Source organism: Pagrus major, chromosome 24 (genome assembly GCF_040436345.1).
Source record: "Pagrus major chromosome 24, Pma_NU_1.0".
Classification (NCBI taxonomy): Eukaryota; Metazoa; Chordata; class Actinopteri; order Spariformes; family Sparidae; genus Pagrus; species Pagrus major.
This window is the reverse complement of record NC_133238.1, coordinates 498393-512927: the sequence shown is the minus strand read 5'-3', so window position 1 is coordinate 512927 and position 14535 is coordinate 498393. Positions and strand designations below refer to the sequence as shown.

The 14535-nt window shown below is 41.1% G+C and overlaps 1 protein-coding gene and 1 pseudogene across 1 annotated transcript; both read left to right on the top strand.

The window, feature by feature from the left end:
- The first annotated feature begins 687 nt into the window (after positions 1-687).
- LOC141020417 (zinc finger BED domain-containing protein 4-like) lies at positions 688-3346 on the top strand. Its single transcript, XM_073495470.1, has 2 exons — positions 688-2082; positions 2735-3346. Exons 1-2 carry the CDS (start codon positions 785-787, stop codon positions 3243-3245), a joined length of 1809 nt encoding a protein of 602 aa, XP_073351571.1. The 5' UTR covers positions 688-784; the 3' UTR covers positions 3246-3346.
- A 6552-nt stretch (positions 3347-9898) lies between these two features.
- Positions 9899-14535, top strand: part of LOC140992417 (uncharacterized) — a 28733-nt pseudogene continuing 24096 nt past the window's right edge.

Genomic DNA, 14535 nt, shown 5'->3' with positions numbered 1-14535 from the left:
AAATGCCCAGTAACACAGGCAATCAGTATGCTTGCGCAAACCCTGGCAACAGCTTTAAGTGTAAATCCGGGTGCTTTCTTGAAATGACAACCTGTAGCCACCTGTTTTGTTATTACTTGATTAAATATGCGTTATCATTCATTATCAGCAGATATGGGTTAGAAGAGGCCTACTAGACTAAATAATAGATTCAGAAAGCAGTCATAGTCTATTTATAAGGATTCGAATAACGTTACAGGAGGACTACAGAGGACACCAGTCCAAGAGGAATATAGCTCACTGCTAAACCTGAAGCCAGGTGGATCCACGATCTTTGCGGGTAAGATAATTTAAAATATGAAAAATACAGGGAGGGCTTTCTGTCCTTGTGGCTTGTGAAAAATTAGAATATCATGCAAAAGTTCATTTATTTCAGTAATTCAACTTAAAAGGTGAAACTAATACATTATATAGACTCATTACATGCAAAGCGAGATATTTCAAGTAGGGATGCACCGATACCGATACTGGCATCGGGTATCGGGTCGATACTGTTGTAATATACTTGTACTCGTACTCGCTAAAGTTTATCGATACCAAGAACCGATACCAGTGCATGCAATTGCTCTGCATGAAGACCGCGATCAGAGGGTGGCTTTGCATCTTTGTTGTATTTTTTTTAGATTGGCGGCTAGGGGGAGACGTCGAGCTAATCAGAAACAGCGTGGTTAGGCGAGGAGTGAGACTGGCGGTTGAAAAAAAAAAAAACTGAAAAAAAAACTGGCGGCTGCGGTTAATTAGCACCATGTCAGCAGTCTGGGCTCATTTCAAAATATGCGAAGATGACAGAAGCAAGGCGGAATGCAAACTGTGTGCTGGTAAGGTCTCCAGGGGAGGAAAGGAGAGTACGTCGTTCAATACGAGCAATTTGATAAAACATCTGAGGACACTTCATCACCCTGAGTATACCGAGTTTGCTAAGGCTAATGCGAAACCGCAACAACCAACTTTAACTCAGGTTTTGGAAAAGCGAGAAAAAATGTCGAGAGAAAACCCACGGGCAGTTAAAATTACAGAGGCTCTGACTCATTTTATTGCTCTGGATGACCAGCCACTGTCGGTTGTGGACAATGTAGGATTTCGCCGTCTTCTCAGCACACTCGAGCCACGATATGAGATTCCCAGTCGCCCCTACATCACGGATGTTATGGTGCCAAAACTTTTTGAGGATGTGAAAAAAAAAGTTCGCGACCAGGTGAATAAGGCTTCAGCCTTAAGTTTCACCACTGACATTTGGACAAGCAGTGTGTGCCCAATGTCACTGCTCAGCTTAACGGCGCAGTGGCTAGACGAGGAGTTCATTCGTCATCACGTCACACTACATGCAAAGTCATTCCGGGGCTCGCACACCAGCCAGAGCATCGCAGGTGCTTTCGATAGCATGCTCCAGACCTGGAACATTCCGAAGACGTTCGTCCACGCAGTGCTCCGAGACAACGCAAGGAATATGATAAAAGCCATGAGTGATGCTGAGCTGCCCAGCCTACCTTGTACAGCTCACACTCTCCAGCTGGTCGTTCACGAGGGCCTTCTGTCACAGAGAAGTGTTACTGATGCGGTGGCTGTCGGCCGCAAAATAGTTGGGCATTTTAAACATTCTGCTCTGGCCAACTCCCGGCTCGAGGACATTCAATTAGAGATCAACCAGCCTGCTAAGCGGCTCCAGCAGGACGTACAGACCCGCTGGAACAGCACGTTTTACATGATACAGTCCTTGATTGAGCAGAAACGGGCTCTGGGAATATACGTGTCTGAATACGGACTCCCTGATACTCTGACGGGTCACCAGTGGATTCTGCTGGAGAAGGTGCTCTCTGTCCTGGGTCCATTCGAGGAGTTAACTCGGAAAGTTAGCTCTTCAGATGCCATGGCTGCAGACGTCATTCCAGCAGTCACTGTGCTGCACAGATTTCTAACAAGGGAGACTGATGAAGACCATGGGGTCAAAGCGATGAAGGGAACCTTGGCTGCAGCTGTCAGGAAGCGATTCACTGATGTGGAGGCAAACCCACTGTACAGCATCGCAACGCTGCTCCATCCCAGGTGAGTGTGACAGTAACTGTGTGTGACTGTATGTGATTGTAACTGTGATGTGTGTGACTGTGTGTGTGTAACTGTGACTGTGTGTGACTGTGTGTGTAACTGTGTGTGACTATGTGTGATTGTAACTGTGTGTGTGTGTGTGTGTAACTGTGTGTGACTGTGTGTGTGTAACTGTGACTGTGTGTGACTGTGTGTGTAACTGTGTGTGACTATGTGTGATTGTAACTGTGTGTGTGTGTGTGTGTAACTGTGTGTGACTGTGTGTGTGTAACTGTGACTGTGTGTGACTGTGTGTGTAACTGTGTGTAACTATGTGTGATTGTAACTGTGTGTGTGTGTGTAACTGTGTGTGACTGTGTGATTGTGACTGTGTGTGTGTGACTATGTGTGTGTAACTGTGTGTGACTGTGTGATTGTGACTGTGTGTGTGTGACTATGTGTGATTGTAACTCTGTGTGTGTGTGTGTGTGTGTGTGTGTGTGTGTGTGTGTGTGTAACTGTGTGTGTGTGTGTGTAACTGTGTGTGACTATGTGTGATTGTAACTGCGACTGTGTGTGTTTGTGTGTGTGCAACTGGGTGACTGTAACTGTGACTGTGCTAAAATAGCAAGCATGCTATTTTCAACTTCTTTTTTTTCTTTCTCTGTTTTAGGTACAAAAATCGTTTTTTCTCCAATGCTACCACTGCTGCACATGCCAAAGAGGTGCTGAAACTTGAGCTGCTGAGGTTGCCTGGAGAACTGGACAAGCAGGAGGACCATGACCTGAATGAACCACCTTCAAGAAAACCACGCACGGACCAGACCACCAGCAGTCTAGACAGCATATTTGATGAAATTGCAGATGAGCAGGCATCAGCATCAGTGGGCACAGCTGCAGTAGGTTCAAGTGTACAAGTAGAGACATATCTTGGAGAGGCCGTGATTTCACAGGAAGACAAACCACTACAATACTGGGTGGTTAATAAAGTGCGCTTCCCAACTCTGGCTAGACTGGCGGGCAGATACCTTTCAGCACCTTGCACTAGTGTTGACAGTGAAAGGTTGTTCAGCTCAGTGTCACACATTGTGAGTGAAAGCAGAAACAGGCTCACAGCTGATCATGCAGAGATGATTCTGTTCATCAAAAAGAATCTGCCTCTCACTTTCTCAAAAGAAGCTTAGTTCAAAGACCACACCATTGCATTCTGACTGAAGTTTAACTCTGCAATAGGTTAATTCATGTTTTGTCAATCTAAAAGCTGAAGACAGTGCCAAATAGTCAATTGATATTTTGTTTGATTCAAATGTGGACACTGCAATAGGTTAATTCATGTTTTGTAAAAGCTGAAGACAGTGCCAAATAGTTACATGATATTTTGTTTGATTCAAATGTGGACACTGCAATAGGTTAATTCATGTTTTGTAAAAGCTGAAGACAGTGCCAAATAGTTACATGATATTTTGTTTGATTCAAATGTGGACACTGCAATAGGTTAATTCATGTTTTCTCAATCTAAAAGCTGAAGACAGTGCTAATTGATAATTTTGTTTGATTCAAATGAGGAAACTGCAATAATTTCACAGAAAAATGTTTAATTTCACTTGAAATGTGAAAAGTTTTACAGTCATTTATTCATATTTATCATTATTTGTTGTAACAAGCAGAGAAGAAAATAAAACTTGTCTTCCAATTCATTGCATTTTGCCTAATCGTTTGTTTTTTTGTTGTGGTAGAAGGATCGGCATCGGTACTCGGTATCGGCAAGTACTCAGATCCAAGTATCGGTATCGTATCAGTTTGAAAAAAAGTGGTATCGGTGCATCCCTAATTTCAAGCCTTTATTTGTTATAATTTTGATGATTATGGCTTACAGCTTATGAAAACCCCAAATTCAAAATCTCAGAAAATTAGAATATTACATGAAATCAATAAAACAACGATTTTAAATACAGAAATGTCGGACCTCTGAAAAGTATAATCATGCATATGTACTCATTACTTGGTTTGGGCCCCTTTTGAATGAATTACTGCCTCAATGCAGCATGGCATGGATGCTATCAGCCTGTGGCACTGCTGAGGTGTTATGGTAGACCAGGATGCTTCATTAGCGGACTTCAGCTCTACTGCATTGTTCGGTCTCATGTCTCTCATTTTTCTCTTGGCAATGCCCCATAGATTCTCTATGGGGTTCAGGTCAGGCGAGTTTGCTGGCCAATCAAGCACAGTAATCCCATGTTCATTGAACCAGGTTTTGGTACTTTTGGCAGTGTGGGCAGGTGCCAAGTCCTGCTGGAAAATGAAGTCAGCATCTCCATAAAGCTTGTCTGCTGAAGGAAGCATGAAGTGCTCTAAAATGTCCTCGTAGACAGCTGCGTTGACTCTGGACTTAATAAAGCACAGTGGACCAACACCAGCAGATGAAACGGCTCCCCAAATCAACACAGACTGTGGAAACTTCACACTGGATTTCAAGTATCTTGGATTGTGTGCCTCTCCATTCTTCCTCCAGACTCTGGGTTTCCCTTGATTTCCAAATGAGATGCAAAATTTGCTCTCATCAGAAAAGAGGACTTTAGACCACTGAGCAACAGACCAGTTCTTTTTTTCTTTAGCCCAGGTAAGACGATTCTGATGTTGTTTGTTGTTCAGGAGTGGCTTGACAAGAGGAATACGACATTTGAAGCCCATGTCCAGGACCCGTCTGTGTGTGGTGGCTCTTGATGCAGTAACTCCAGCCTCAGTCCACTCCTTGTGAAGTTCCCCCACACTTTTGAATGGCCTTTTTCTGACAATCCACTCCAGGCTGCGGTCATCCCTGCTGCTTGTGCACCTTTTTCTTCCACACTTTTCCCTTCCACTTAACTTTCTATTAATTTGCTTTGATACAGCACTTTGAGAACATACAACTTCTTTTGCAATTACCTTTTGAGGCTTTCCCTCCTTGTGGAGGGTGTCAATGATGGTTTTCTGCACAACTGTCAGGTCAGCAGTCTTCCCCATGATTGTGAATTCTATTGAACCAGACTGAGAGACCATTTAAAGGCTCAGGAACCCTTTGCAGGTGTTTTGGATTAATTAGCTGATTAGAGTGTGACACTTTGAGCCTACAATATTGAACCTTTTCACAATATTCTAATTTTCTGAGATTTTGAATTTGGGGTTTTCATAAGCTGTAAGCCATAATCATCAAATTTATAACAAATAAAGGCTTGAAATCTCTCACTTTGCATGTAATGAGTCTATATAATATATTAGTTTCACCATTTAAGTTGAATTACGGAAAAAAATGAACTTTTGCACGATTTTCTAATTTTTCGAGTTTCACCTGTATATTTATGCCTGCCTTTCCAGACACAGTGAATTTAACCTGCAAAAGTAATTAACCTAACATAATCAACCTCTCTTAGCCACATTGTATATAACCACAGTATATTATGCGTATCATGTATGTCCCACTTGTGCACTGATCAGTGTTTCAGTGCTGGTTTTAAGATATAATTGAAAAATTATTCTTTTCATTTATTTATGTGAATGGGATCAGCCATTGATTTTCGAAAATACATAATAACATGCATGCATACATCAAGGTTAAGTAAGTCATTATACTTAAGAGTGAGGCACATCATGGATATGCTTAAAGCTTTAAACTATGTATGGACTCATTGTTCTCAATAATGGTACGTTTTTTCTCACATACACCACAGTAACTGATTTTTCAATCATTATTGTTGTGTGAAACAATAAAAAATATTATTAGGGCCCGAGAAGGGAACCTGCAAGGACCCTATTGTTTTTGTAGTGATTATTATTAGGGCCTGAGCAGGGAACCTGCAAGGACCCTATTGTTTTTGCTTTTGTCACCAAAGGAAGTCAGCCATCTTGAATGGCGTGCAGCGATTTTCATATTTCCGACGCTGTTTTCGGGACTTTAGGATGTTCGCAGACTCACCAAATTTGGCCCGTAGCTGCTTACCCATGAGTACGTTAATTCCATACCACAACTGTCCTCATGCGCAGCACGACAGCTCAGTAGCTCCCCCTAACGCCCCCTTATGGCTTTTCCCATTCAGTTTTTTTCATTTTTATGCCTTGAACTTTATCTAACTCGTCCTACAGATTTAACACCACAGTCTTCCCACTCATTAAGTATCATCCTCAGACCTTGATGATGACACCTTGTCAAAAGCTTTTGCCTCCGATATACCTGGTGGGCATGGCAGTGCGGTGACCCCTTACGGCTGTTCCCATTCTGTGGGAACCCATTTCTATGCCTCATACATTGTTTAACTTGGCCTACAGATTTTATGCCACAGACTTCCCTGTCACTAAGTATTATCCTCATGCCTTGATGATGAAAAGTTGTAAAAAGTTTTCGCCTACGTTATTCCTGGTGGGTGTGGCAGTGCAGTGAATTTCGATGACCCCCTTATGGCTTTTCCCATTCTATACGGATCCAAGTTCTATGGCTTGTAGTTTAACTATCTTTTCCTACAGATTTAACACTACAGAGGTCACATTCACTCAGTAGCATCCTCATACCTTCAACAGCCTACGTTGTACCTGCTGGGCGTGGCTGTTCGGTCAATTTCGATCCTTCGCAATCAAGCAGGAAGTCCTTATAACTTCAACATACAATTGCTGATCTGCATCAAATTGGTCACACATGTAGAGGGGCTCACCCTGAATATGTCTCTGCATCAATACTGTGTCATAACTATAGTGCCACCCACTGGACACAAGAAGTCACTGAATGTGTCACTGTTGTGTTTTGTGTGACACATATCCCATTTAGGTAGGAAATTTCCACAGGCAACGGGCGAGCACACATCTGGGCGCACAGCCTCCGACAGCGCTAGAGCCCAATGTACGTGGGGTGAGGGCCCGTTCATCGCTGCTTGCAGCTTTAATTAGGGCCCGAGCAGGGAACCTGCAAGGACCCTATTGTTTTTGTGAGGATTATTAGGGCCCGAGCATGAATCTCGTGCGAGGCCCTATTGGATTTGCTCTGATTTTTATTAGGGCCCGAGCAGGAAACCTGCGAGGTCCCTATTGTTTTTCCAATGATTATTAGGGCCCGAGCAGGGAACCTGTAAGGACCCTATTGTTTTTGTAGTGATTATTAGGGCCCGAGCAGGGAACCTGCAAGGACCCTATTGTTTTTGTAGTGATTATTATAAGGGCCAGAGCAGGGAACCTGCAAGGACCCTATTGTTTTTGTAGTGATTATTAGGGCCCGAGCAGGGAACCTGCAAGGACCCTATTGTTTTTGTAGTGATTATTATTAGGGCCCGAGCAGGGAACCCACAAGGACCCTATTGTTTTTCGAATGATTATTATTTTTAGGGCCAGAGCAGGAAACCTGCGAGGTCCCTATTGTTTTTGCAATGATTATTATTATTAGGGCCCGAGCAGGGAACCTGCAAGGACCCTATTGTTTTTCAAATGATTATTAGGGCCTGACCAGGGAACCTGCGAGGACCCTATTGTTTGTGTAGTGATTATTATTCTTCCTTTTTAGGGCCCGAGCAGGGAACCTGCAAGGACCCTATTGTTTTTCGAATGATTATTATTATTATTAGGGCCCAAGCAGGAAACCTGCGAGGACCCTATTGTTTTTGTAATTAGGGCCCGAGCAGGGAACCTGCAAGGACCCTATTGTTTTTCGAATGATTATTAGGGCCCGAGCAGGGAACCTGCAAGGACCCTATTGTTTTTGTAGTTTTTGTAGTGATTATTACGGCCCGAGCAGGGAACCTGCGAGGTCCCTATTGTTTTTCTAATGATTATTATTAGGGCCCGAGCAGGGAACCTGCGAGGTCCCTATTGTTTTTCTAGTGATTATTATTTTTAGGGCCCGAGCAGGAAACCTGCGAGGTCCCTATTGTTTTTCGAATGATTATTAGGGCCCGAGCAGGGAACCTGCGAGGTCCCTATTGTTTTTCGAATGATTATTATTAGGGCCCGAGCAGGAAACCTGCGAGGTCCCTATTGTTTTTTCGAATGATTATTATTAGGGCCCGAGCAGGGAACCTGCGAGGTCCCTATTGTTTTTCGAATGATTATCATTATTTTCCTTTGTCCTTAATGATCGCATTTTTCACTGCCTGAATGTGAATGAAAATGCGATTTTATTTGGCAAACTCATTAGGCTTGGCGAAAAATTTTATAATCTGTTGTTGTTGTGAACGTGCACCACTAGGTGGCGCTATTATCAAGGAAAGTGCGTTTTGGCTAATAACTCCCACATACTTTGTCGCACCTTCAAAAACCTTATATCAACGCGTTCAGTGAATTGTGCTGAATCTTCGGATATAGGCCACGCCCATTTCCGCCTGGCGTTTTTTTTCACTAGCTCGCGAAATGTCGCAAACCTACTTTTTTGAACTCCTCCCAGGCAATTTCACCAATTTGCACCAAACTTTGCATACAGCATCTGTGGACCCTCCTGACAAAAAGTTATTAAAATAATTATGATATTACAAAAAATACTCAAGTTATTAAATAACAACTTCTTGCAGATTTCGTTCCAAACAGGAAGTGTTGCATATCTCCACATTGGTATGTCCAAATGGCATGAAACTCAGGATACTACTTCCCCATGAGCCCCTAAGGCTCTGTGTAATATCTTGGCCCATGACCACTAGGTGGCACTCTTTAAATTGAAGTATTTTATATCTCCACATTGGTTGCTCCGATTAACACAAAACTTGGTACACTCATTGACACTGCCCTCCTGAGGATAGCTGATGAAGGTGTTATCGATCTGACACTAGGTGGCACTCTGGTGGCAGTTTCCTTTTATATTTGGCACTATGCCCACACCATAACACTTATGGCTATGAAATTGATAGGGGTGGTATAGACCGGCCCCTGTAACTCACACACCAAAAATGACCAGCAGGGGGCGCTATCATCAACACAAACCGTTTTTGCCTAATAACTCCCACATAATATGGCGCACATTGTTAAACCTTATATCTATGTGTTCCGTGCATAGAGCTGAATTGTGTGATGTAGGCCACGCCCACTTTCTCGCCAGAACTCAATTTGCAAATTCGCCAAATGTCGCAAACCTACTTTTTCAAACTCCTCCCAGGCAATTTCACCAATTTGCACAAAACTTTGCACACAGCATCTGTGGACCCTTCTGACAAAAAGTTATTAAAAGAATTTTGATATACCAAAGAATACTCAAGTTATTAAATAACAACTTCCTGCAGATTTCGTTCCAAACAGGAAGTGTTGCATATCTCCACATTGGTGTGTCCAAATGACACGAAACTCAGTATACTACTTCCACATGAGCCCCTTATGCTCTGTGCAAAATATTAGCCGATGACCACTAGGTGGCGCTCTTTAAATTGAAGTATTTTATATCTCCACATCGGTTGGTCACATTAACACGAAACTTGATAGAATTATTGCCAATGCCCTCCTGAGGCCAGGTGACGAAGGTCTTACCCATCCGACACTAGGTGGCGCTCAACCAACAACGTAGTTGAGGAAGACATCTTTTCTGAACTGATAGAGGCCAGTCCGGATTTATGCGTGACAGTAAGTGAAAAAAATCCGACATTGGTTAAGTCACCATCAGTGAAAAGTGAGTAGTAATTTACTTTGATATTCATTAGAACATAATCATCATTTAGACTTGGCCAAATCAATGGGGTATGAAAACAACTGCTGGCATAAGTCTATGATTATACTATTTAATTTCTTGACAATAGCTGTGTTTTAAAATTAAGTGTAATCCTTTATAATCTAACTGTATTCTTTGCTTCATCTTATATTTGAAAAAGTGTGTAGTTATTTTTTGTAACCTGATTCTGATCACATGAAATCTATTAACTACCCAGCTCAGACACTGGAGGAAGACATCATTCTTGAGATACAGATCGATCCTGGTCCAAGTCCAACAACACAAGACGGCATTTCAGAGGAAGGTATGTCTCATTATAAAATCAGTTGAAATCAATGTTCAGGGTTTTTTTGCTTCACAAATATCAGTTGAGATCTCATGTCTCTGCCTTGACTACTATAACAAAGTAGATTATAGAAAAATATATTTAAAAGAAAGATCTGTATCTAATTGCAAAAACAGTTTGAAAATGTGGGATCAGGTGTGATTTTTAACCAGTGTCTGGGGAACCACCAAATGCTACATCTCAGGCATGTCACAGTTACGTTTTATTTCTTTTAGACTTCTCTCCTTTAGATCATTCAACACCATCCTCCCTCACGGATACGAAGACATCACTTTCTTCAAGTGACAATGACCACTCCAGTCGAATAGAATATGGGATTCCCATAGGCAGACGTACGTCCAGCTCTGAAGTCATACCCAGGCCTACCACAGAGGTTTCTGAGTCAGAGGCTGCAAAAGAGGTAGTCAAGGGCAGCAGATGTAAAATACATTGTTGACCATCATAAAGTGTCAAACTAAATGAGTTTCTCATCAGAGTATTTGTGACATTTAGAATGATTGGGTTTGGCTAATAGCTCTGTACTTAGTAATCTAAGGCACATAAGAAACAACATTGTTTCATCACAAATCATATTGCACTTGCATAATCAGTTAAACAATTGGTTAGATTTTTTTGCTGAAATTGCTGATCCATTTTTGTGTGTGAGAAACCCTCCTGAATCAGTGATTTTAACTTTTACTCTTAATCTTGTGGTATATTGTTAAAATGATTTTATCCTGAAAGACTGATTTGTACACTGAAAACTTTATTTTCTTTTACACAAATAGATGGTAAAAATGCCTTGCTTTGCAAACCTGGGGGTGAGGATGTCATCGACGAGTACAAGGCAGAAAAGTCACTCACTCACCGCACCAGGAGACAGCTTGTCAACATATTGGCTAGCCATATGACTGAGAGGCATGGGTAAGTGTTAAGTGAATTGTTAGATTGTAAACATTATATTAAGAAAGATTATCATGAATTTTCAAAATACATTGCATTGAATTAACATAGCAAGTGGGGCATTTTTCAATTGTATGTTTTTGCATTTTAAGAATATGGTCTTGACCTGTTTATATGAGCATGTAGAAGATACACTAATAATAAATGTAATTTATTAATCACTGGCGATTAATAAAGCACTCGTAAATGGGGCACCACCTCCAATGTTTTGTCTATTTGAATAATCCGGAGGGAATTAATCAAATCCAACTGGACAAGGTTAACTTGGAACAATTCTAATCAATTTTAAATCAATGTATTAAATCTCATAAATGAAGCAGTGATTTCTACACAGTTTCCATCGGTTCTCCACATTAAAAACAAACCTGCACAGAGAACGAAATACGGTTAAATATGTTTTATTAACTAGATAAATCAGGGTAAATAAATGAAATGGTGATTTAAACAAACAACAATGTGGAGACTGTGATGATTAAAGTAATGGGATTATATGGACATGGGCGGATGGTGAAATCGGGGTTGGGGAAGCACTCAAATATTACGAGAGTAATTTTAATATTAACGAGACCCTAACCGAATTCCTCTTAAGCTAAAAGATATGAATCAGAAGCCAAAAAGACACCAACTCTTTCATGCATGTGAATCCAGCAGTGTGCAAGGTGCTTAGCCTACTATGTCCGGAGAGTTGGGACATCCACAACTTTCGGTCTTTCCTCCGGAGTTCGTAGCTCGACTGTGGGCTTGCAGTGCCGGTCCAAGAGCCAGAGGGAAGTCGCGGTTCGTCCGATTTCACAGGGGTGACGCCCTCGTTCCGATGTCGGAGGAAGAGCGCAACTCGTCCAGCACTCAGCTGATGATGATCTCGGTCCGCTGCCCAGCGGAATGGCACCGCTTGTGAGCGTTGGAGGCAGGACTGATCTCGGCTTGGCACAAAGTCTTTCTGTCGTTGCAAACCGCTCGCACGGTTTGTTGAAAAACTATGGTTTTTAATGTTTCGAGATCGTGCTTCACCTTTCCCAGAACTTAACCATGGCTAAATAGGTGGACGTTGTCTAACAATGAAATAATATGACCTGATTAAAATCACTGAACATTCAAAAGGAATTAAAACTGGATCAAAACATAAAACACACTTGAATATACAGTAGAACTGATAGAATTGATCACTTATACATATTTCTTACAGTTCTAGCTTAATACTAGTTTAAAAAGACATATCAGAGACATTTACTAAAAAAAAAAAATGAACATATTAAACAAAAGATTTTTCAGAGCCTGTCCAATTGTACCAGGACTCACCGTCAGGAGGTGCTGTGGTTCCACCGGCACAAGGCACATTAAACACACAAACTTGTTCTCAGCCAAACTTCATCACAGAGAAACGCTAAAAAAATCAGTTATATGAACTTCTTTTATTGTTTCCCAATTTGTTAAAATTAAGAAGGTGAGATCCTGGTATAATGGTTAATTAGAATTGTTTTGAAATCTGGATGAGTGCAGAAACCATTATAGATTGGAATATCACACAGTGAAAACCAGATGCTTCATAAATCACAAAGGAGGATTAGAACAACAAGGAAGAGGTTTCCAGAGTCCTTTCACTCTGGAGAGTGGAGAGAGAGTGTGAGTGTGAGTGAGTGAGTGTGAGTGAGTGAGTGAGTGTGAGAGAGATACCTAATTTGCAATTGCAAAGACATTTGATATTAACACATCCTTGTCACGAAACAGTTTCTCTGTCCCTCCTGATGTGAAGAAAGCAGACGAATCCATGCTGAACTCATTCAGCTTGACCAGAGAGAGGAGTTTATCTGTTTTGAGGGGGAAGAAGGGACAAATGGGTTTTAAGTTGTAAATTAATTAAAAAGGGTCGCCATCTGAAGGCTTTATTGAGAAGCTTTATTGAGAAGGGGTCAGACTGGCCGTCGCCTCTTTCCTGTGAATAGTTTTCTTACAGATGAAGAGAGTTAAAAAAAACAGGGCCTCAACATCATACAGAGGCGATAGACATGTGTTCCTACAAGCAGTATCATCAGATAACATCTATTGGGGTTTGATGCAGTATAAACTGATTTGGAATGTTGTTTCTAAAGGAGGATGCCTTCCCGTAAACATAAGGAGAAGTATGCCCTGGGAATTGTAACACTCTTTCCTTCACTGAAGGATCCTTTTTCTCTTATGGGCTATGTAAGTTAAAAAAATTATTACTTCCAGAAAACACACCAGTTTTACTGTTTTACAGTTTTTGGGATTTTAGTTAAAATGATTGATGCATCACAGATACTAATCAAAATAGTGTTGACATTTCTACATTCTTGTATTTGTAAAAAATAATTGACACCACCTAAGTCTAACAAAATATTTTAAACTTGAGTATGCTACAAAAAGTTCAACTCTGCCATAAAGATTGTCATTAGGATGCAAAATGACATCAAATGAGTGAAAATGCCTCGTCTTGCAATTGGAATGAATTCGGGCAATAGGATACTTCACATGAATTAGAAAATGGCAAACCTACTTTAAAGTGATTATCCTTTCATTAATACTGTTACCACATTTTTTGTAAAATCAAGGAATAATAAGACTTTTGTAATGATGTTTTATAAATATCTTAACAGGAGCACTTCTATGATACGGAGAAAGGCACTGGATATTTAGCATGGCACCTTAAGACCATGTCCAGGAATACAGTAAAAAGACCAGCCAAGACAGCTACAGTGGCTCAAGCACAAGGACCAAAGCGCCGAAGATTGGCAGCCACTTTGCCTGAGCAGCTTGATGGAGATGCCTGCAGAGAAGCCATATCATTTCTCATTCACTCTCATGATGAAGCAAGTGTGTTTCAGAAGATGAAGATGACCTTTCAATATCGCCAAGACCTAGTGCATGACCCACAGAGAACCACAGATGTCATTTCCACGGTTTTTAGATGTCAAAGGGCTGGTGAGTTGTCCATTTTATTTATTTACACTTCATTGTTTTGTTGCTTGAATGCAAGTACAATACTCTGACCTTTTTTGAATTTTGTGTATTTATATCAGGGTGTCCGTGCATCCATAAAAAGTCTTAAAGTCTTAAATTCATGTATCTAAAATTAAGGCCTTTAAAAAGTCTTAAATACGTCTATATTTTGCATATAGGTCTTAAATTACATTTAGTTAGGTCTTAAATATGAACGTTCATTTACCGCTTCCGTCATCGCCTTGTTTTTTGTTTTTTGTTTTTGGGAAACGTGTTGTGAGATTCACAGTTAGCTTCGTGTGTTGTACTTCTTTCTGCAGTATCCAGGAACGTAAGTGGCATTTTGCCAACAGTCCGGTCGGAATTTATCGCCGTACACTTCGCCAGTTCCGGAAAGACTTCGACTGCGAAATCTGCTACACTATGGGAAAGTGTTTAGTGTGTTGGCTTGAACAACCAGAATTCAGTTGGTTAAAAGCCGCATAATAATGAATCTGAAGCGTAGTGTACGCTCTGCAAGAGGACCCTCAACTGAAATAAAAAGCAAACTGAAAAACCAAATTAAAATAAAAACTAATGAAATTTA

Coding starts and splice junctions, on each gene's coding strand:
- LOC141020417 (XM_073495470.1), top strand. CDS start 785: ATGTCAGCAGTCTGGGCTCATTTCAAAATATGCGAAGATGACAGAAGC. Junction 2,083..2,734: donor GCAACGCTGCTCCATCCCAG/GTGAGTGTGACA, acceptor TCTCTGTTTTAG/GTACAAAAATCGTTTTTTCT.